Source organism: Oncorhynchus gorbuscha, linkage group LG14 (assembly GCF_021184085.1).
Source record: "Oncorhynchus gorbuscha isolate QuinsamMale2020 ecotype Even-year linkage group LG14, OgorEven_v1.0, whole genome shotgun sequence".
Lineage (NCBI taxonomy): Eukaryota > Metazoa > Chordata > Actinopteri > Salmoniformes > Salmonidae > Oncorhynchus > Oncorhynchus gorbuscha.
Genome location: NC_060186.1, coordinates 29,763,615 through 29,788,301, shown reverse-complemented (window position 1 = coordinate 29,788,301; position 24,687 = coordinate 29,763,615). Strand labels below are relative to the sequence as shown.

General features: G+C 43.4%; 1 protein-coding gene across 4 annotated transcripts in view; it reads left to right on the top strand.

The window, feature by feature from the left end:
- Nucleotides 1–24,687, top strand: part of cblb (Cbl proto-oncogene B, E3 ubiquitin protein ligase) — a 175,281-nt gene that overhangs the window by 139,503 nt on the left and 11,091 nt on the right. For 3 of the 4 annotated variants that reach the window (XM_046297737.1, XM_046297736.1, XM_046297735.1), the window contains 6 exons: nucleotides 723–911; nucleotides 6,626–6,991; nucleotides 17,445–17,536; nucleotides 22,619–22,762; nucleotides 23,083–23,147; nucleotides 23,501–23,608. In XM_046297737.1, the coding sequence (XP_046153693.1) occupies nucleotides 723–911; nucleotides 6,626–6,991; nucleotides 17,445–17,536; nucleotides 22,619–22,762; nucleotides 23,083–23,147; nucleotides 23,501–23,608 (964 nt within the window). Of the gene's footprint in view, nucleotides 1–722; nucleotides 912–6,625; nucleotides 6,992–17,444; nucleotides 17,537–22,618; nucleotides 22,763–23,082; nucleotides 23,148–23,500; nucleotides 23,609–24,687 lie in introns of those variants that run through there. The other variant, XR_006831710.1, reaches the window with a different exon arrangement.

Here is a 24,687-nt window from a genome sequence, read left to right as displayed (position 1 = left end):
TCTCCAGCTTCAGTGATTTTTGTAATTCGTTACAGTCATTGGCAGCAGAGAACTGGAAGGAAAGGCGGCCAAAGTAAGTGTTGGCTTTGGGGATGACCAGTGAAATATACCTGCTGGAGCACGTGCTACGGGTGGGTGTTGCTATGGTGACCAGTGAGCTGAGATAAAGTGGAGCTTTTAACTAGCAAAGGCTTATAGATGTCAATGGAGACAGTGGGTTTGGCGACAAATATGTAGCGAGGTCTAGCCAACGAGAGCATACAGGTCACAGTGGTGGGTAGCATATGGGGCTTTGGTGACAAAACGGATTGGCATAAAAGCACATTTCACTCCAGCAGCAACCAATGAGCTGTTTGAGAAGCTGTAGCAGGAGCTCTCATGCACATTATATAAACATAACGACTAACGAAAATACACACGCAACAATTTAATTCCACTAAATGATGCAAATGAACCTATAGACCGATAAGCATGACCGGTCAAATGCATTTCCATCAACTGTTATTTCCATCAATGAAAATGATTTTGTAACATGATTTTCCCTCTTTTTTTGGGACAATTGGCCAGCAGCAGTTTTTTTAATCTACTTTTCATCATTTTATAGGCCAAAATCCGGCTACCGGAAACCCTGTTATAAATGTTACATCCATGTATTTCAGTGTCTATGACTGCCACATCGGTATTATTAAAAACCTGAACTTGTTTTGTTCTTTCCATATCAGCAGTGTGCCGAACAGCAGAACTCCCCCGTGATGTCGCCAAACTCCTCCCCGGTGGCCCAGAGGAGGAAAGCCCATGGTGAGGCCCTCAGCATCCAGCACCTCAGCCTGCCCCCCGTACCCCCTCGCCTGGACCTCATCCAGAAGGGCGTCATCCGATCCCCCTCTGCCAGCCCCTCCAGCTCCCCAAAGGTGGGTCAAGGTTGTTAGGTTCTAAATAACAGGGTACAAACCGACGCTCAAACCAAGTTTATTCACCCAAAGGGTCAGACAGCTGAACAGACAAAGAACATATTCACACAAGAACTGGTATTTAACCCTTTCTCTTATGCTGAGCCCTCTCCTTACACATCTGAACAGCCAATACACAGCTTTTGCTATTCAGAACTTTAGTGATATCTGTTCTTCCCCACTTCATCTAACCTGACCTCAGCCCAAATTTCTCACTCCTCCCCAACTCCCGGCTGTCCTGTTGACTTGTACCAGACTGTGGCCATTCTCCCCCCATTGGATCCCTGATGGTTAACAATAATATATCCTCGCAGAATGTAAATGTTCTACATTCCCCTCTCTCCCTCAGTGACATGAATAAGGATACTTCATATTTTCAAGTTTAGAACTCAGAACCCATCAGCATGTACCATATGTCTATGGGGTGTACAGCCTAAACCCCCTTTCAAACTGGTTTGGTGTGATCTATTGTTTTTCATTCAGCACACCAAAGAGGTACTTATTCAGATTGTTTAATAGTCACATGTACAGGGTTGCAGGTGTGATTGTAGGGCACAGTGAAAATCTGAAACTGCAGGTTTGCACTCCACATCGACACCCTTTTCATATTGTTGTGCTGACCCAAACTCTTTTGGCTCACTTTTGTGTTCACTTTATCAACAGAATTTGACCAGGAAGTAGGAACCGAAAAGTTTGGACTGACGATACAGTGCTTCAGTGTTTTATACTTTTTAAAACACTTGAAATCAAGCTTTATTTATAGCGCACATTTCAGACATGAATGCAACGCAATGCACTTCACAGGAAAATACATAAATAAAAAACTGAAATATTTACTACACAATAAACAAAAGAATAACAATAAAAACTGAAAGACAAAAAAGCACCCTAACAAAAACAACGCTGAAGAAGTTTGTTTTAAGATCTCTTTTTAAAATGTCCACAGTTTCGGGCCCCCTCAGGTTCTCTGGTAGTCTTGGTCAGTACCCGTGCTGCAGCATTCTGTATGTTTTGTAGTTGACCAATGGTTTCTTGGGTATTCTTGCACATGCTAGCTAATTTGTCCTATTTAGCTAGCTTGCTGTTGCTAGCTAATTTGTCATGGGATATAAACATTGAGCTGTTATTTTACCTGAAATGCACAAGGACCTGTACTCCGACAATTAATCCACACATAAAACGGTCAACCAAATTGTTTATAGTCATCTCTCCTCCTTCCAGGCTTTTTCATCTTTGAACTTGTATGGTTTTTGGCATCTAAACTTTCATAGTATTGCCACGACGACCGGCAAAACAGTTTGTCTTTCAATCACCCACGTGGGTATAACCAATGAGGAGATGGGAGAGGCAGCGCGATCTTCATCAGAAATAGGAATGGCTTCTATTTTAGCCCTTGGCAACGCAGACGCAATAATTGAATAACATGGATTTCTACATTTATTTTGCAATGCTCATGCACGTGACGTGTCCGGTCTGGTCAGCATGTTACAGTAGTCAAGCCTTCTTGTAATAAAAGCACGGATGAGTCTCTCTGTATCCGCCTGAGAAAAACGGCCGAACCTTGGCAATGTTCATCATGTGGTAAAAAGCTATTTTGGTCACATTCCTAATGTGGGATTCGAAATAGAGTTCAGAATCTAAAATGACACCTAAGTTTTTGACCTGGTGTTTTATCTTTATTGCCTGTGAATTAAAATCTGCTGCCAGATTCTCACTCTCTGTGCTTTGGCTACAACAATAAGTACCTCGGCCTTTACCTGGAGGAAGTGAGACATCCAAGTATTTAGATCACTAATACAGTCTAATAATTTAAGTCTAATAATTTATCCGTGGAGCTGAAAACCTCTGGGGACACAGGAATGTAAAGTTGCTTAGCAGTGAAAGTCAATGTCATGCTCGCTGATAACACTGCCAAGGGGTACATAAATAAACTGAACAGTACCGGACCTAAAATTGAACCTTGCGATACCTTGCCACGTGTGATATCTATTTTCTCTGGGCTATGTTCACAATTGGTGACAAAAAACTCTTGACCGGTTAAATAGGTCCTAAACCAATTTAGAACTGGACCGTAGAGGCCAACCCACCTCTCCAGTCAGTCCAGAAGGACACCACGGTCAACGGTGTTGAATGCAGCACTTAAATCAAAGAGTACCAGGACAGAGAGCTGTTTGGCATCTGTGTTGGCTTAAAGATCATTTACCACTTGGTCCTTCTCTAGCTCAGTTGGTAGAGCATGGCGCTTGTAACGGCAGGGTAGTGGGTTCGATTCCCGGGACCACCCATACGTAGAATCTATGCACACATGACTGTAAGTCGCTTTGGATAAAAGCGTCTGCTAAATGGCATATATATATATATTAACTAAGGCTGTCTCTGTGCTGTGGTGGGCATGAAAACCAGATTGGAATTTTTCACTTAGCTATATATTTTATATTTCTAACACTTGTACCTTTATACACGTTTAAATGGCAGATTTGGACACTTCTAAATTTGAACGTAGTGGCTGTACACTAACATGCTATACGTAACGTCAGAGCTCTGGCTCTGCGCATCATCAGCGCTGTATGGGTTTTGACTGACACCCGTTCTGAACTTGAGCACCGCGCAGGACAACACTATACCCCATCCTTTGCGATAATTGAGGACATTTTGAAAAATATTTGTTGTCTGAATGAGGGAAGTGCTGTAAATTTAGATGACATTATGTATGTTGTAAGATGAGACGTTGAGGATTATGAATGCTACAAGAAAGCCAAACACCCGTCAGTCCAGATGTGCACTTCACATTTCCAAATCATAAAACTCATGTCATATACAGTGTTAACGTTTATCATCACTATGTTTTATGTACAGTTAAAAGATGACATGGCATCATACCCTGATGTTCTGAATAGAATGAGCCTGTTTTTTTTTAAATTGTGAAGTAAATTCACCGAATGCACTCATGACTCCTTTCTATGCACACAACAATTCCCATTTGTTTCTCTGAACTGTAATATCTGTAATATCATATTTTACAACTTAGCTAGTCGGGTGGCAATATAACACGATTTGCAATTATGCCCACCTGACCCAAATTGTGATTTATAATGGACTTTTTGGGGATTAAGTAAACAAAAACAGTGATTGTGTGCTGGCGGGGATAGAGGGTTGCGTTCCAAACAGAACAACTATAAGTGTACTTGCTCTATTTTCTTGACAGCACAGTTAGGAGCGCTCAAAAAAAGTAGATTGAAAAAAAGTAGTTAGTCTTCTACTCAAATGCCTTTGTCTTATGTTGTACCTGCCCCACATTTTCCAGAAATAGTCTTATCATGTTACTGAATGTATCCTGAGTATTTTCAGATTTCGTTATCAACAAATGTGGAGAACAGTACAGTAAATGTCAAACAGTGCAATGTTTGGATTCAGTCTTGTTTCAGGTGAATTGTTGTGTACTCACCTTTGATCGAATCATTTCCCCATTATTCCCAAACTGTTCCTTTCAATTGCTACCATGGTTATGTTTATGCATATCCTATTTATTCTGTAAGAAACTTTTCAATTTAGCCCTATCCATATAGGCCAATTCCCACAAGTGTAAAGGGAAAAAGTGATTCAGGTAAAACTAATTATATGTTATTTTTCAAAAAGCTGAAACATTTATCGAATGATTTATGCTTATGTATATTGGATGGATTGTGTCCCTGCTTATAAATGTCTGGGTATCTGGATTGACGAAAAGCTATCTTTCAAAAAGCATATTGATGAGTTAGTTAACAAGTGGCCTTCCTTTATAGGAGAAGTTTATCACATTTTATTACGTGTAATGATTTCATTACACATCACTGCATTCTGTATCAGGAAGTATGTTGGCCCTCTTTAATCTCATCGATCAATGCAGGTGGTATCAGGAATTCCCCAGGGCAGCTAGGCCCCTTACTTTTCTCAATCTTTACTAATGACATGCCTACTGGCCTTGAGTAAAGCCAGTGTGTCTATGTCTGAGGATGACTCAACACTACACACGTCAGCTACTACAGAGAGTGAAATCACTGGAACACTTAACAAAGACCTGCAGTTAGTTTCACAATGGGTGGCATTGTATTTGAGACAAATCATTCACTAAACCCTAAACCTCGACTAAATATTGTAATACATCATGTGGAAAGTTGAGGTGACTAAACTGCTTGGAGCAACCTTGGATTGTAAAACTGTCACGGTCAAAACATATTGATACAGCAGTAGCTAAGATGGGGAGAAGTCTGTCCATAATAAAGTGCTACTCTACCTTCTTAACAACACTATCAACAAGGCAGGTCCTGCAGCTGGACACTGTTCAGTTGTGTGGTCAGGTGCCACAAAGAGGTACTTAGGAATATTCAAATTGGTTTAGAACAGAGCAGCACGGCTAGCCCCTAAATGTACACAGAGAGGTAACATGAATAATAATCATGTCGATGGCTCAAATTGGACGAGAGATTGACTTTATCACTACTGAGGATCCTTAAAAACAAATAGAAATACAAATCCTCTGCTCTATTTTTGTCTATAAAGCCCTCTTGTGCAAACTTCAGACATATGCGTCACCTGACCCGGTCATAGGGACGGCTAACTCTGGAGATTCCTTCAGTCTCCACTAAGTTAGGTAGATCTGCGTTATGGTTTTTTGCAACTTGTGGAATGATCTCCAGAAATCTCTAAAGTTGAATGTTTTGGTGCTGGTTGATGCCACCCCTCGGAGCCTTGGTTCCTCTCTAGGTTTCTTCCTAGGTACCTGCCTTCTAGGGAGATTTTCCTAGCCAGTGAGCTTCTTCCTCTGCATTGCTTGCTCTTTGGGGTTTCAGGCCGGGTATCCCCTAGAATCGATGTGTGCGCCCGGGCACACATTGAATTAGCATAATAAAAAATGCCCAGAAAAATCGGTCTTTTAAAACGAGTGATATCTCTTCTATTTTTCAATCTACCGCATCCACCGATATCGGCCTTGCAAATTTGCGGTGGAAGGTGGCAAGGCTACAGCCGTGTTTGCCATACCAGGAGACATCACAAAAATTGTCCTTCCCACCTCAGACAGAGGACTGACACTTTAAAACATACTTCCTTTTGATGTACTTTTGGACTATCTGTTATTCAGTGCGTTTCTATGGGCTAATAGCAGTAAGGCTAAATCAATGTTTCATCCCCAAAATGTTGTTTTTTTTTAACCTAAAGGGGTCCTAAAATTGTAAATCAATAGCTAAATGATCCATGGTATGACCTTCTCAAATCAATTCCATATGTTAGCTTAGCAGAACAACCCCCCCCCCCTCCCCAGACTTTTTGGGGTTAGCACTTTGAGATAACTGCTGATATAAAATGGCTTTATTTAAACAGGCAAGTCAGTTAAGAACAGATTTGTATTTACAATGATGGTCTAGCAAGAGGCAAAAGGCCTCCGGTGGGAACAGTTGCTGATATAAACAAATTTTAAAAAACTATGTAAGACAGACATAACACAGACAGAAGACACTAGCAACAGCACAAATACAACAGCAAACAATCAAAGGATGTGTGTGTGTGTGCAGGCATGTGTGTGTGTGAAGTAAAACAACATGCTTCCTTCATAAAATGCATTTGATTGATATGTCAGCCTGCTTTAGCACTGTTTATTTCTGTGTAGTGTAAAACGAACACATGCCCTCCTCCCCAAGTCCTCTCCAGGGCTGGCCAGAAAACAAGACAAGCCTTTGCCTGCTCTCCCACCCCCCAAGAGGGACCCTCCACCCCCACCACCTCCTGAGCGCCCACCACCCATCCCACCAGATGGATGTGTCTCCTTGGTCCCCTCCTCCATCAACGGCGTGCCCTGTGACCCCGCGCTACCCCCTGAGGCCTGGTGTCCCAAAGAGAGCCCCCTGGTGGACCCCCACAAAACGGGGACAGGGGCGGACCGCTTCTCCAAGATGGCCCACTCTGCCCCCTCTGATGGCAACGGTAGACCACTCAGCTGGCCCTTGGCGGATGCAGGCATTGGCGGCTCGCATCCTAGAATAGAGGCCCTCATGGAGAACCCCAAGGTAAGAATCACTAGGGTTCTGTTAGCGCACATGTTATACAGTATTTTTAAAACAGTACAATACATTCACAACACATTTCACGCAACACATTAAGTGTGTGCCCCCAGGCCACTACTCTACTACCACATATCTACAACACAAAATCCATGTGTACGTGTGTGTATAGTGCGAATGTTATCGTGGGGTTGTGTGCATGTGTCTGTGCCTGTGTTCGTGTCTCTTTACAGTTCCCGCTGTTCCATAAGGTGTAATAGTATCTGTTTTTTAAATCAAATTTTACTGCTTGCATCAGTTACTTGATGTGGAATAGAGCTCCATGTTGTCATGGCTCTATGCAGTACTGTGCGCCATTCACCACAACAGTGACTGTTCTTGCAAGTGTTGGGGTTTGTGAGATGATTGAGTTGATTTTTGCATTTGCAACATAGAAAAGTGGTTTGCTGAATATTAGCTGATTTTCACATTTGTTCTGTGTGTCTCTCGCTCACTCATTTGAACTCTCTTTCTCAAATACACCCACAAACAAACACATCAGAGGGGCATATTGTTGTTATTCTATCAATAGGTAACACTTTATAATAACTCCGCATAATTAGTAAATAGTGGGTTATTGTAAAAAATTCACTTGATCCCTTTTTGCAGTAGCTTTCTGCCCCAATTATTGCAGAATCATTAACCTATATTTTTTAACTCCGTTGTTTTCTGGGGTTATCCTTAAGATCTGGAAAACGGCGCAAGTCCTCCCCTTACACAAAGGAGGCAATCCTTCTGACTTGGATAACTACTGTCCAATTTACAAGTTATCTTGCCTTGTCAAAGTTTTACACTCCCTGGCCAACTCTCAGCCAACTTTTTAAACTTCTTAATGAGCACCAAGATGGGTTTTAGACCTGTACAAAGCAGTATTTCAGTGGCTACACTTGTCTTAGAGGACGTGCCATTATAGACCATAAAAATCATTGTGCTGCCTTATTTATTGACCTGTCCAAGACATTTGATACATTTGACCATTTCTGACTTGTTCAAAGCGGGTCTGAAATAGGCCTAGATCAGGCATCTTGCGATTGGTTCAAGAACTATCTACCGGACAGGACAAAACGTGTGCTTACTGACGATATCAAATGTCATTTCCTCGATATTAGGAAAGGTGTGCCGCAGGGATGGATTTTGTGCCCTGTTCTCTTCACTATTTCTATAAATGATATTGGTCTATCTGTATCATTCATCTCTATGCGGATGATACAGTTATTCACTCCTGTGCCCCCTCAGTACAGCAGGTACATGCAGTGAGTCTCTGTGCATTTAGCAGAAGCTCTTATCCAGAGTTGAGTTACTGGAGAAAGTAGGGTTGAATGCCTTGCTCAATGGCACATCGGCTCGGGGATCAAACCAGTGACCTTTCAGTTACTGTCCCAATGCTCTTAACCGCAGGTCTAATTTCAGCACCTGTATTAGTGGGGAGGGCTGTTGATGTGGGTATGGACAATTTATTAATAACCAGATAATTGTTTGGTGATTAAAATATAATACAACATAATTACAAAACATTCATGTTTTATTTACCCCCACGTTGGTACCCCAGTTTGCATATGTCTGTTTCTCTGTGTCTTTGTGTGTCTATCATTGTTTGTGTGTTTGTGTGTGTGTGCTGGTCAAGGGCTAGTGTATGGGTTGTATGGAGCCTCTGGGGCAGAGATGCGTCCGGACATGCAAGGCCAGGGTGACGTCTGGTTATGAATCATAAACAGCTCAATGCTAGACGCACAATGAAGAGCTGCTGGCAAAACGCACGAAAGTGCTGTTTGAATGAATGCTTACGAGCCTGCTGCTGCCGACCACCGCTCAGTCAGACTGCTTTATCAAATCAGAGACTTAGTTATAACATAATAACACACAGAAATATGAGCCTTAGGTCATTAATATGGTCGAATACGGAAACTATCATCTCGAAAACAAGATGTTTATTATTTCAGTGAAATACGGAACCGTTCCGTATTTTATCTAAAGGGTGGCATCCATTAGTCTAAATATACCTGTTACATTGCACATGTTATGTCATAATTCCGTACAATTCTGGCAAATTAGGCGGCCAAAAACTGTTGCATATACACTGACTCTGCGTGCAATGAACACAAGAGAAGTGACACAATTTCACCTGGTTAATATTGCCTGCTAACTTGGATTTCTTTTAGCTAAATATTCAGGTTTAAAGATATACTTCTGTGTATTGATTTTAAGAAAGGCATTGATGTTCATGGTTAGGTACATATTGGAGCAACGATACGCACCGCATCAATTATATGCAATGCAGGACACGCTAGATAAACTAGTAATATCATCAACCATGTGTAGTTAATTAGTGATTATGATTGATTGATTGATTGTTTTTTATAAGATAAGTTTAATGCTAGCTAGAAACTTACATTGGCTTACTGCATTCGCGTAACAGACTTACTGCATTCGCGTAACAGGCAGTCTCCTCGTGGAGTGCAATGAGAGGCAGGTGGCTAGAGCATTGGACTAGTTAACTGTAAGGTTGCAAGATTGAATCGCCCTAGCTGACAAGGTGAAAATCTGTTGTTCTGCCCCTGAACAAGGCTGTTAACCCACCGTTCCAAGGCCGTCATTAAAAATAAGAATGTGTTCTTAAGGAGTGTGTAACAACTCACCTGCCGCTAATAGCGTTTCAAATGTCACTCACTCTGAGACTTGGAGTGGTTATTCCCCTTGCTCTGCATGGGTAACGATGCTTCGAGGGTGGCTGTTGTCATTGTGTTCCTGGTTCGAACCCAGGGAGGAGCGAGGAGAGGGACGGAAGTAATACTGTTACACTGGCAATACAAAAGTGCCTATAAGAACATCCAATAGTCAAAGGTATATGAAATACAAATGGTATAGAGGGAAATAGTCCTGTAATAACTACAACCTAAAACTTCTTACCTGGGAATATTGAAGACTCGTGTTAAAAGGAACCACCAGCTTTCATATGTTCTCATTTTCTGAATGTAAAAGTAAAAAATGTAAGAACATAGCAATTATCAAAAAGGACAATGAACCACCAGAGGACCACAGAATAATACTGAATCTAATAAAACCTGAGATGAATTGTAAACGGTATAATGTTGAAATCAAAAAATTAGAAAATGACTCGAATAAGACTGTATATCAACCGGGACAGCTGTATTTTCAGTAAGACGCTCATTCTTCAACATAAAGGCGTGAAACTATGTCAAAATGCTGTAGACACCTTGGGGAATACGTAGAAAAAGGAATCTATCCCAGAATGGAATATTTTGGAATATTTATTTCTCACACAGAATACAATAGGTTGACTATTGTACTATGGGGGATAGTAGGTTGACATAGCTAGTGCTTTTGCTGTTCATTAGGCCTACTCATCTTGTTGGCTGACGAAAAGTAAATGTGGACTGTTCTTCCGCTATTTTCAATATGCACCTCGGAATTACTCCAAGATAGCGTAGCAGTGCAGACGTCCTCTCGTTTACTTTTGGTGATTTTTGTCTTTTTTGTATATATTTCATTTTTTTTTTCATTTTTAAATTAAATATGCATTCCAGTAACCCGCCTCACCCAATGTGACACGGATCCGCAATTATTTTTTTAGACCTTATAGCCAGATCCTCCATCAGAAGCTAACCATCTAATTAGCTACTATTTAGTCATTGTTAGCCACTGCTGGCGGCCTTTATCTTCTGAACAGACACCAGACGTTTTTTCAGCCTGGATAATACTTGCCAGCCTGCCTGTATCGGACTGTTTTCTCCACTACAACCCTGGATTCCTGCCGTAAGCCCTGGACCATTACTCCTGATCATCACAGCTAGCTTGCTGCCACCAAGTGACCCAGCCCCGAAGCTAGCCCTGAGCCAGGCCCAACTCCCGGCCTACTCTCTGATCACTCGGCTACTCAGCTGATGCCTCCCGGACCCTACCCCTAACACAGCTAGAATTGACTGTTCCACCTGATCCTTGCCGTTAGCTCTGGACCTTTCCATCAGATCATCGCTGCTAGCTAGCTGCTACCGAGTGGCTATAGTGGCTAATGCCCCTGCCCCGAAGCTAGCACCAGTTAGCCGCGAGCCAGGTGCATCTCCCAGCTAGCAAACGAAATTACTACAACTACAATACCTCTTTCGCCATCTGGCCCGGACCCTATGTTGACACGGCGCCCTGCCATACCACCACAACTTTTCCGCCGACGTAACTCCATCCGCTGTCCCCTCAACAGGCCTTTGCTAGGCGTTGGAGCAGACGCTTCTACTTACCCCGACCTGCTAACTTTAAACGCAGTGTCTCCCGCGTGCTAGCGTAATAACGACTACCCCGCGGCTTCCCTCTTCCCTGTTCCATCTATTGCTGTTCACTGGACCCTATGATCACTTGGCTACATAGCTGATACCTGCTGAACTGTTCATTAATCACGGTACTCCATTTAGTTTATTTTTTGTTTATCTGTCGGCCCCTGCCTCAAACTCGAGCCCTGTGTGTAGTTAACTGACCCTCTGCCCATTCATCGCCATTTTACCTGTTGTCGTGGCTGATTAGCTGTTGTTGTCTTAGCTAGCTCCCCCAATCAACACCTGTGATTGCTTTATGCCTCGCTTTATGTCTCTCTCAAATGTCAATATGCCTTGAACACTGTTGTTTAGGGTAGTTATCATTGTTTTAGTTTACTGCGGAGCCCCTAGTCCCCCTCAACATGCCTCAGATACCTCCTTTGTCCCACCTCCCACACATGCGGCGACCTCACCCAGCTTAACTAGCCCATCCAGAGATGCAACCTCTCTTATCATCACTCGGTGCCTGGGCTTGCCTCCACTGCGCCCACACCCCACCATACCCCTGTCTATACATTATGTTCTGAATCTATTCTACCACACCCAGAAATCTGCTCCTTTTATTATCTGACCCCAATGCACCACACGACGAGTTTTGATAGCCTTTAGCCGTACCCTCATCCTACTCCCCCTTATTCTTCCGGTGATGTGGAGATTAACCCAGGCCCTGCGTGCCCCCAGGCACTGTCATTTGTTGACTTCTGTAACCGAAAAAGCCTTGGTTTAATGCATGTTAACATCAGAAGCCTCCTCCCTAAGTTAGTTTTACTCACTGCTTTAGCACACTCCGCCAACCCTGATGTCCTTGCTGTGTCTTAATCCTGGTTTAGGGAGGCCACCAAAAATTCTGAGATTTCCATTCCCAACATTTTCCATCAAAGATAGAACTGCCAAAGAGGGAGGAGTTGCAGTCTACTGCAGAGATAGCCTGCAAAGTAATGTCATACTTTCCAGGTCTATTCTCAAACAGTTCGAGCTCATAATGAAAAAAATGAATCTCTCCAGAAATAAGTCTCTCACTGTTGCCGCCTGTTATAGACCCCCCTCAGCTCCCAGCTGTGCCCTGGAACCCATTTGTGAATTGATTTCCCCCATCTATCTTCAGAGTTCGTTCTGTTAGGTGACCTAAACTGGGATATGCTTAACACTCCGGCAGTTCTACAATCTAAAATAGATGCCCTCAATCTCTCACAAATTATCATCGAACATGGGCATCCTCATAGATATTATCCTGACCAACTTGCCCTCCAAATACACCTCTGCTATTTTCAATTAGGATCTCAGCGATCACTGCCTCATTGCCTGCATCCGCTATGGGTCCGCTGTCAAACAACCACCCTCATCATTGTCAAACGCTCCCTAAAACACTTCTGCGAGCAGGCCTTTCTAATCGACCTGGCCCGGGTATCCTGGAAGGATATTGACCTCAGCCCGTTAGTCGAGGATGCCTGGTCGTTCTTTAAAAGTAATTTCCTCACCATCTTAAATAAGCATGCCCATTTCAAAATATTTAGATCTTAGGACAGATATAGCCCTTGGTTCACTCCAGACCTGACTGCCCTTGACCAGCACAAAAACATCCTGTGGCGGACTGCACTAGCATCGAATAGTCCCCGCGATATGCAACTGTTCAGGGAAGTCAGGAACCAATACACTCAGTCAGTCAGGAAAGGCTAGCTTTTTCAAACAGACATTTGCATCCTGTAGCTCTAACTCCTAAGGTTTTGGGACACTGTAAAATCCATGGAGAATAAGAGCACCTCCTCCAAGCTGCCCATTGCACTGAGGCTAGGTAACACTGTCACTACCGATAAATCCACGATAATCGAGAATTTCAATAAGCATTTCTCTACGGCTGGCCGTGCTTTCCTCCTGGCTAGACCACCCCCCGCAGCTACTACTCCAGATAGCAGATGTTCTGAAAGAGCTGCAAAACCTGGACCCGTACAAAACAGCCTGACTAGACAATCTGGACCCTCTCTTTCTAAAATTATCCACCGTAATTGTTGCAACCCCTATTACCAGTCTGTTCAACCTCTCTTTCGTATCATCCTAGATCCCTAAAGAATGGAAAGCTGCCGTGGTCATCCCCCTCTTCAAAGGGGGTGGCACTCTAGACCCAAACTGTTATAGACCTGCCCTGCCCTGTCTTGCCCTGTGTTTCTAAAGTCTTTGAAAGCCAAGTTAATAAACAGATAACTGACCATTTCGAATCCCACCGTACCTTCTCCGCTGTGCAATCCGGTTTTCGAGCTGGTCACGGGTGCACCTCAGCCACGCTCAAGGTCCTACACGATATCATAACCGCCATTGATAAAAGACAGTACTTTGCAGCCGTCTTCATCGACCTGGCCAAGGCTTTCGACTCTGTCAATCACCGTATTCTTATCGGCAGACTCAACAGCCTTGGTTGCTCAAATGACTGCCTCACCTGGTTCACCATCTACTTCTCAGACAGAGTTCAGTGTGTCAAATCGGAGGGCCTGTTGTCCGGATCTCTGGCAGTCTCTATGGGGGTGCCACAGGGTTCAATTCTCAGGCCGACTCTTTTCTCTGTATATATCAACGATGTCGCTCTTGCTGCGGGTGATTCCCTGATCCACCACTACGCAGACGACACCATTCTGTATACATCTAACCCTTCTTTGGACACTGTGTTACCAAACCTCCAAACGAGCTTCAATACCACTCAACACTACTTCCATGGCCTCTAACTGCTCTTAAACACTAGTAAAACCAAATGCATGCTTTCAACCGATCGCTGCCAGCAACCGCCCACCCGACTAGCATCACTACTCTGGACGGTTCTGACTTAGAATATGTGAACAACTACAAATACCTAGGTGTCTGGCTAGACTGTAAAGTCCTTCCAGACTCATATTAAACATCTCCAATCCAAAATTAAATCTAGAATCTGCTTCCTATTCACGCCGCCAAAAATATACCCTCGTAAAACTGACTATCCTACCGATCCTCGACTTTGGCGATGTCGTTTACAAAATAGCTTCCAATCTGGATGCAGTCTATCACAGTGCCATCCGTCTTGTCACCAAAGCCCCTTACACTACCCACCACTGCGACCTGTATGCTCTAGTCGGCTGGCCCCCGCTACATATTTGTCGCCAGACCCACTGGCTCCAGGTCATCTATAAGTCTATACTAGGTAAAGCTCCGCCTTATCTCAGCTCACTGATCACGATAACAACACCCACCCGTAGCACGTGCTCCAGCAGGTATATCTCACTGGTCATCCTTAAAGCCAACACCTCTTTGGCCGCCTTTCCTTCCAGTTCTCTGCTGCCAATGACTGGAACGAATTGCAAAAATCGATGAAGCTGGAGAGTTATATTTCCCTCACTAACTTTAAACATCAGCTATATGAGCAGTTAACCAATCACTGCAGCTGTACATAGCCCATCTGTAAATAGCCCACCCAATCTACGTACCTCATCCCCATATTGTTTTTATGTACTTTTTTGCTCTTTTGCACACCAGTATCTCTACTTGTACATCATCATCTGCACATCTATCACTCCAGTGTTAATTTGCTAAATTGTAATTACTTTGCTACTATGGCCTATTTATTGCCTTACCTCCTTAAACCATTTGCACACACTGTATATAGACTTTTTCTATTGTATTATTGTATTATTATATGTTTGTTTATTCCATGTATATCTCTGTGTTGTTGTTTGTGTCACACTGCTTTGCTTTATCTTGGCCAGGTCACAGTTGTAAATGAGAACTTGTTCTCAACTAGCTTACCTGGTTAAATAAAGGTGAAATAAAAACTAGGACGCATGCAGTTGCGTCCCCGATGTGTCTGTTTTAACTTGTAGCCTGTGAGAAAGACCCGATCACTTGAAGGATATCCGTGTGAGTGAGAGACACTTCGGATTGTGCAGCACTCAGGGAGAAGGGCACAACGCATGCCCACAAAAGACATGTGAAATTCGAGGCATTATCAAGTGCTTGTAAAAATTGTGAATGAGAGACTATTGGAGTGTGTAAAGCCTGCGCAAAAAAAATAAAAACATGTCCCTGGGCCTGGAAATTGTTGATCTCCCCCTCTAGGATGGAGAAGCTGTCATCATTAAAGTATGGTAATTCTATTGGGGGGATATACAGTGGGGCAAAAAAGTATTTAGTCAGCCACCAATTGTGCAAGTTCTCCCACTTAAAAAGATGAGAGAGGCCTGTAATTTTCATCATAGGTACACTTCAACTATGACAGACAAAATGAGAGAGAAAAAATCCAGAAAATCACATTGTAGGATTTGTAATGAATTTATTTGCAAATTATGGTGGAAAATAAGTATTTGGTCACCTACAAACAAGCAAGATTTCTGGCTTTCACAGACCTGTAACTTCTTTAAGAGGCTCCTCTGTCCTCCACTCGTTACCTGTATTAATGGCACCTGTTTGAACTTGTTATCAGTATAAAAGACACTTGTCCACAACCTCAAACAGTCACACTCCAAACTCCACTATGGCCAAGACCAAAGAGCTGTCAAAGGACACCAGAAACAAAATTGTAGACACCAGGCTGGGAAGATTGAATCTGCAATAGGTAAGCAGCTTGGTTTGAAGAAATCAACTGTGGGAGCAATTATTGTGGCCTGCAGTTTAAGGCCAGGATTCAATTCGGAGATCTCATTCCTGGTAAATTCTGCATATGTCCGCACAATCAGATATGGTCTTTCAAAGCCGCAATGGCTATAACCTGCAATGGGATTGAATTCTGGCTGAGTAGGTTTGGAAGCTAAAGTGGTGTCGACAGTACATGACCAAAAGTATGTGGACACCTGCTCGTTCAACATCTCATTCCAAAATCATGGGGCGGCAGCGTAGCCTAGTGGTTAGAGCGTTGGACTAGTAACCGGAAGGTTGCGAGTTCAAACCCCCGAGCTGACAAGGTACAAATCTGTTGTTCTGCCCCTGAACAGGCAGTTAACCCACTGTTCCCAGGCCGTCATTGAAAATAAGAATATGTTCTTAACTGACTTGCCTGGTTAAATAAAGGTTAAAAAAAAAATATAGAGTTGGTCCCCCCCTTTGCTGCTATAACAGCCTCCAGTTTTCTGGGAAAGCTTTTTGCTAGATGTTGTAACATTGCTGCGGCGACTTGCTTCTATTCAGCCACAAGAGCATTAGAGAGGTCAGGCACGGATGTTGGGCAATTAGGCTTAGCTCGCAGTCGGCATTCCAATTCATCCCAAAGGTGTTCGATGGGGTCTGTCCTCGGTTAAGGTCAGAGCTCTGTGCCGACCAATTAAGTTCTTCCACACCGATCTCGACAAATCATTTCTGTATGGACCTCGCTTTGTGCACAGTGGCATTGTCATGCTGAAACTGGAAAAGACTTTCCCCAAACTGTTGCCACAAAGTTGGAAGCACAGGATCGTCTAGAATGTCATTGTATGATGTAGCGTTGAGATTTCCCTTCACTGGAACTAAGGGGCTTACCCCGAACCATTACCCCTGAACCATTATTCCTCCTCCACAAAAGTTGACAGTCAGCATTACGCATTGGGGCAGGTGGTGTTCTCCTGGCATCTGCTAAACCCTGATTTGTCTGTCAGACTGCCAAATGGTGAAACGTGATTCATCACTCCAGTGAAGGCGTTTCCACTGCTCCATAGTCCAATGGCAGCAGGCTTTACACTACTCCATCCGATGCTTAGCATTGCACATGGTGATCTTAGGCTTGTGCGCGGCTGCTTGGCCATGGAAACCCATTTCATAAAGCTCCGGACGAACAGTTCTTGTGCTGACGGTAGTGAGTGTTGCAACAGACGATTTTTACGTGCTACGATTTTTTTGTTGATCCTAGGCATTTCCACTGCACAATAACAGCACTTACACAGTTGACCGGGGCAGCTCTAGCAGGGCAGAAACTTGTTGGATGGTGTCAAGTTGAAAGTCACTGAGCTCTTCAGTAAGGCCATTCTAATGCCAATGTTTGTCTATGGAGATTGCTTGTGTGAATGAAAATAAGTGGATTACCGTAGACTTTGTTCTTGTGCACTTTTGTATACTGGTGTTTCCTTCTTGTCAGTCTGTGTGTCTCTCTTGGTCTGTATGTCTGTCTGCAGCCTTACTCAAATGGTCTCCATGTCAGTGATGAGTACGACATTCCTCCTCTCCGACACTCCGCTCCCTTGCCCGCTCTCAACAGCAGCCACAAGTGAGTCTCTCCCGCAATACTGTCACACACACATACGTTGAAAGATTGACTATTGATTTTCTGTTAGTCTGTTAATTTTTGCGGGCAAGCTTTATGAATGGGTGTACAATATGTGTTTTATATATATTTTCACACTATGAGGTTGGAATAATACTATAAAATTATGAAAATTATAATAATGCCCTTTTAGTGTAAGAGCTGTTTGAAACACCGCCTGAAATTTCTGCCTGTTTTCGTGGGAGTTTTGGCCTGCCTGCTGACATCACCAGGTGGTAAATTTGTGAATATACCAATAAGAAAGAGTTCCAAACCTTTGCCAATACCAGCTAGTTTTCAGTTTTCCCCTCCTAGACCACTACCAGACAGTTCTAGCAAAATTGTTGCTTGAGAAATTGCTCTTTGCTAAGAAGCTAAACAACAGGTGTAAACTAACAATGAAATGCTTACTTACAGGACCATCCCAACACTGCAGAGAGAGAAACACATAGTTATAACACAAGGAATAAATACACAATTGGTAACAATAACTTGATTATATACAGGGAGGATGTACTAGTACTGAGTCGATGTACAGGGGTACAAGATAATTGAGGTAGATATGCCTTTTGTTAGTTACAGTGTTATTCTACAATGTATTCAATATTTATTTCCTCATCAATCTACACACATAATGACAAAGCAAAAACAGTTTTTTTGAATTATTTGGCAGATTTATAAATTCACGTAGCGAGTAAAAACTGTTTGTCCTCAGTTGCAGAAACTCACTACCAAGTTCCAAACTGCCTTGAAACAACCTCAGCACAAGAACTGAATCTTAATGAAATCTTAATGAATCTTAATGAATCTTAATGAAATGGGTTTCCATGGCCGAGCAGCCGCACACAAGCCTAAGATCATCATGCACAATGCCAAGCCTCAGCTGGAGGGGTGTAAAGCTCGCCGCTATTGGACTATGGCGCTGTGGAAACACGTTCTCTGGAGTGATGAATCACACTTCACCATCTGGCAGTCCGATGGACAAATCTGGGTTTGGCGGATGCAAGGAGAACGCTACCTGCCCAATGCCTAGCGGCAACTGTAAAGTTTGGTGGAGGAGGAATAATGGCCTGGGGCTGTTTTTCATGGTCGGGCTATGCCCCTTAGTTCCAGTGAAAGGAAATCTTATCGCTAAAGCATACAATAACATTCTAGATGATTCTGTGCTTCCAACTTTGTGGCAACAGATTGGGGCAGATCCTTTCCTGTTTCAGCATGACAATGCCCTTGTGCACAATGCTAGGTCCAAACAGAAATGGTTTGTCGAGATCGGTGTGACGCAATGTTCTAAGGCACTTGCAGTGCTTGAGGCGTCACTACAGATCCGGGTTCGATCCAGGGCTGTGTTGCAGCTGGCTGCGAACGGGAAATCCATAAGGCGACGTACAATTGACCCAGCGTCGTCTGAGTTAGGAGAGGGTTTGGCTGGCCACGATGACCTTGTCCCATTGCGCTCTAGCGACTCCTGTGTGGGCCGGCACATGCATGCTGACATGGTCGCCAGTTGTACGGTGTTTCCTCCGACACATTTGTGCGTCTGGCTTCTGGGTTAAGTGAGCAGTGTGTCAAAAAGCAGTGCGGCTTGGCAGGGTCGTATTTCAGAGGACAGATGGCTCTCAACCTTCGCCTCTCCCGACTCCGTGCGGGAGTTGCAGCTTTGGGACAAGACTGTAACTACCAATTTGGATATCATGAAATTGGGGAGAAAAGGGGATAAAAATGTACCTTTAAATTAAACTTGATGGCTTGCATAGAGCCCTAACCTCAACCCGTATCGAACAACTTTGGGACGAATTGGAATGCTGACTGCGAGCCAGGCCTAATCGCCAAACATCAGTGCCCGATCTCACTAATGCTCGTGGCTGAATGGAAAGCAAGACTCCATAGCAATGTTCCAACATCTAGTGGAAAGCCTTCCCAGAAGAGTTGAGGCTGTTATAGAAGCAATGGGGGGTACCAACTCCAAATTAATAATGCTCATGATTTTGAAATGAGATGTTGGACGAGTAGGTGTCCACATACTTTGGTCATGTAGTATGTCGGGAAAACTTGATCCTAATCGAGGAGTCAGGAAATCCATCAAATTCCAGGCCTTTTCTCTTACATCCTCTTCCCCTCCACTCTTAGTGTTTTGCAGCTGAAACACATGGCCTTGTACCAATAATGTAATATAGTTGCTGAAGGGTCCTGTCATGATTGAGAGTGGTTCTGTGAATGTTGGCTGCAGAATATCTAATTCCCTTTTAGCTGACAAAGACATTTGATTTGGTATTTTTCTATTGTGTTTCACAGTGGATGTTATGGGCAATAGTGCAGTGAAGCTATAATGGCAGCTGCTGGACACTGAACAGTGAGGCCACAGGGTGAAGCTTTCTCTCCCTCCACATCTGTGCACACAAAACACACACACACACACACACACACACACACACACACACACACACACACACACACACACACACACACACACACACACACACACACACACACACACACACACACACACACACACACACACACACACACACACACACACACACACACACACGGAACTGTTGAGGTCATTTCCCAAATAAGCAGCAATAAAAGCTGACACAGCAGGTTTAAGTCGTGAAGTTTAGTACCTGCAAATCACCAGTCTCAATGTCAACAGTGAAGAGGTGACTCCGGGATGCTGGCCTTCTAGGCAGAGTTGCAAAGGAAAGACAATATCTCAGACTGGCCAATAAAAATAAAATATTAAGATGGGCAAACGAACATAGACATTGGACAGGGGAACTCTGCCTAGAAGGCCAGCATCCCAGAGTCAGCTCTTCACTGTTGACGTTGAGACTGGTGTTTTGCGGGTACTATTTAATGAAGCTGCCAGTTGAGGACTTGTGAGGCATCTGTTTCTCAAACCAGATACTCTATTGTACTTGTCCTCTTGCTCAGTTGTGCACTGGGGCCTCGCACTCCTCTTTCTATTCTGGTTAGAGACAGTTTTTGCTGTTCTTTGAAGGGAGTAGTACACAGCTTTGTACGAGATCCTCAGTTTCTTTGCAATTTCTCGCATAGTCATCATTTCTCAGAACAAGAATAGACTGACGAGTCTAAAGTTCTTTGTTTCTGGCCATTTTGAGCCTGTAATCGAACCCACAAATGCTGATGCTCCAGATACTCAAGTAGTCTAAAGAAGTCCAGTTTTATTGCTTATTTAATCAGAACAAACAGTTTTCAGCTGTGCTAACATAATTGCAAAAGAGTTTTCTAATGCTCAATTTGCCTTTTAAAATGATAAACTTGGATTAGCTAACACAACGTGCTATTGGAACACAGGAGTGATGGTTGCTGATAATGGGCATCTGTACGCCAATGTAAATATTACATAAAAATCTGCCATTTCCAGCTACAATAGTCATTTACAACATTAGCAATGCCTACACTGTATTTCTGATCAATTTGGTGTTATTTTAATGGACAAAAAAAATGCTTTCTTTCAAAAATAAGGACATTTGTAACTGACCCCAAACTTTTGAACTGTAGTGTATATATTTGAGATTCTTCAAAGTAGCCACCCTTTGCCTTGATGACAGCTTTGCACACACTTGGCATTCTCTCAACCAGCTTCATGAGGTAGTCACCTGGAATGCATTTCAATCAACAGATGTGCCTTGTTACAAGTTAATTTGTGGAATGTCTTTCCTTCTTATTGCATTTGAGCCAATCAGTTGTGTTGTGACAAGGTAGGGGTGGTATACAGAAGATAGCCAGCCCTATTTTGTAAAAGACCAAGTCCATATTATGGCAAGAACAGCTCAAATAATCAAAGAGAAACAACAGTCCATCATTACTTTAAGACATGAAGGTCAGTCAATCCAGAACATCTCAAGAACATTGAAAGTTTCTTCAAGTGCGGTCTCAAAAACCATCAAGCGCTATGATGAAACTGGCTCTCATGAGGACCGCCACAGGAAAGTAAGACCCAGAGTTACCTCTGCTGCAGAGCATAGGTTATTTTTATTAAATGCATCTCAGATTGCAGCCCAAATGCTTCACAGAGTTCAAGTAACAGACACATCTCAACATCAACTGTTCAGAGGAGACTGCGTGAATCAGGCATTCATGGTTGAATTGCTGAAAAGAACCTACTATTAAAGGACACCAATAAGAAGAAGACTTGCATGGGCCAAGGAACACGAGCAATGGACATTAAGACCGATGGAAATCAGTCTTTGGTCTGATGAGTCCAAATTTGAGATTTTTGGTTCCAACCGCTGTGTCTTTGTTAGACGCAGAGTAAGTTAACGGAGGATCTCTGCAGTTGTGGTTCCCGTCGTGAAGCATAGAGGGGGAGGTGTGATGGTGTGGGTTTGCTTTGCTGGTGACACTGTCAATGATTTATTTAGAATTCAAGGCACACTTAACCAGCATGGCTACCACAGCATTCTGCAGCGATACGTCATCCCATCTGGTTTGCGCCTAGTGGGACTATCATTTGTTTTTCAACGGGACATTGACCCAACACGCCTCTAGGCTGTGTAAGGGTTATTTGACCAAGAAGGACAGTGATGGAGTGCTGCATCAGATGACCTGGCCTCCACAATCACCTGACCTAAACCCAATTGAGATGGTTTGGGATGAGTTGTAACGCAGAGTGAAGGAAAAGCATCCATCAAGTGCTCAGCATTTGGAAAACTCCTTCAAGACTGTTGGAAAAGCATTCCTCATGAAGCTGGTTGAGAGAGTGCCAAGAGCGTGCAAGGCTTTCATCAAGGCAAAGGGTGGCTACTTTGAAGAATATAAAATATATTTTGATTTTTTTTTTTTATGTTGGTTACTACATGATTCCATATGTGTTATTTCATTGTGTTGATGTCTTCACTATTATTCTACAATGTAGAAAATAGTACAAATAAAGATAAAAACCCTTGAATGAGTAGGTGTGTCCAAACTTTTGACTGATACTATATTTGTAGCACAATGGAAGTTTGTTTGGAAAAATCTATACTTTATCGTTAAAACCTGCGTGGTCTAAAAATGTAAAATGGTTGCTTTGTCTTCCAGACACCTCAATCCTTTCACCACACCTGGTGTTGGGAGAGCAAGAGGAACAACCGAGCGTGTTGAAGACGAGTATCAGATCCCTTCATCCTACCCGGTGTGCCTATCCCATTCCCCAGTCTGCGTCTCCGTCCGGATCCCTAACAGGTACCAGCACAGACAATGCATCCCAAGTGGAACCCTATTCCCTAAATAATGTACTACTTTTGCCCAGGGCCCATAGGGAATAGTGTGCCATTTGGGACGTAACTTTTTATTCTGTAATAGAGATACAATAAATTAGTGAAAAAGCTGCCAAATGTAAGAATGAATTCCTGGATCAAGCTGGATTTCAACTGTTACTCAGCAAAGCGCGGGTGCTGTGCAGTATAAAGAGTCTTGAGTTGGTAAAAACCCCAAAATATATGGACAAATGTTAATGGGGAACCAATGTAATATCTCTCTATGTTTTACCTTTTTTTAATCAGAAATCTGGAGAATGGGTCCTCGGAGTCCTCTGCAGGGGAAAACAAGCACAAGCCCTTTGAGTCTGGTAAGGCTGAAGTGGTGATGTCACATTCTGGACCTGATCTACCAGTAGTTGGCTCTGCTTGTTACTGGAAGTGTTCTGTGTGAAAGAAATCAAAGCTGACACTGTTGTTAATACTTAGGGCTCAGTGTCATCTTCATCATCATCATCCCCACGAGTGTGTGCATGTGTGTGCGATCCACGAATGCGTTCTTGTGTCCATCCATTGGCCAATACCACCACAGAGTAAAATCTTAAACATAGAAAGAGGAGGTACCGGCCTAAAATGGTTTTGCTGCAGTATGCTTTCGGTTTATGAGCAGTTGGTGCCTAGCCTGCCATTCCCGATCACGTTAACCTGTCCTTGTGATTCTCAGGTGGGCATTGTGAATCGGGGGTGTTGCTCTCTGGGGCAGCTCGTGCCGCCCTCTGTCCCTTCCACAACAGGACGCCCTCAGACTACGACATTCTACTTCCCCCACAAGGTAAGCTGAGGGCAAACTTGAACGTTAGGAAAATTCTGTGCAACTTCCAGCGAGCGTATTTACTGTGAACCCTGAGGCTGTACACAATTTAAGTTACAGTTTTAACAGTGGCCAAGTAGGCTTCTGTGGCTATTTGATCATAATGTAGGTCTACCAGAGTGGCCTACCATCAAGAACCAAGGAGAAAATGCATCTCATAACATTTATCATGGAAATAGCTGTTCTGTCATTCAGCCTACAGTAACAGCCAATGTATGGTGTTCAGTATAGGCCTACATTCCATGACACTTTTGAAAAAAAAACATGTAGGGCTTACATCAACCTGTTTATCCACTTGTCCTTCAGACACGGAGGTGACTGAAAATGTTGTTGTGTTGTTTGATGCAAGAAACCACTTACAAATTAAAATGTATTATTATTCCCATACTATTACTACAGAGAATCAGGCAAATTATGCTACCATTATGCTACCTATTGGCTACTTAGCTTATTCAAGCCTGTCTCAAAATACAACACTGTAGGCCTCCCGGGTGGCGTAGTGGTTAAGGGCGCTGTACTGCAGCGCCAGCTGTGCCATCAGAGGCCCTGGGTTCGCGCCCAGGCTCTGTCGTAACCGGCCGCAACTGGGTCTGTGGGGCAACGCACAATTGGCCTAGCGTCGTCCGGGTTGGGGAGGGCTTGGTCGGTAGGGGTGTCCTTGTCTCATCGCGCACCAGTGACTCCTGTGGTGGGCCGGGCGCAGTGCGCGCTAACCAATGATAGGTACACTGTGTTTCCTCTGACACATTGGTGCGGCTGGCTTCTGGGTTGGATGCGTGCTGTGTGAAGAAGCAGTACGGCTTGGTTGGGTTGTGTATTGGAGGACGCATGACTTTCAGCCTTCGTCTCTCCCAAGCCCGTACGGGAGTTGTAGCGATAAACAATTGGATACCATGAAATTGGGGAGAAAAAGGGGTGAAAAAAAATACAAGACAAAATATCTTACGTAGTTTGTTTTGTTTCGTGTATGTTGCATTGTGTTGATTTGATCCCAAATTGCCACAGTAAAGGGAAATCGTGATAGGGTTAACTAACCCTGG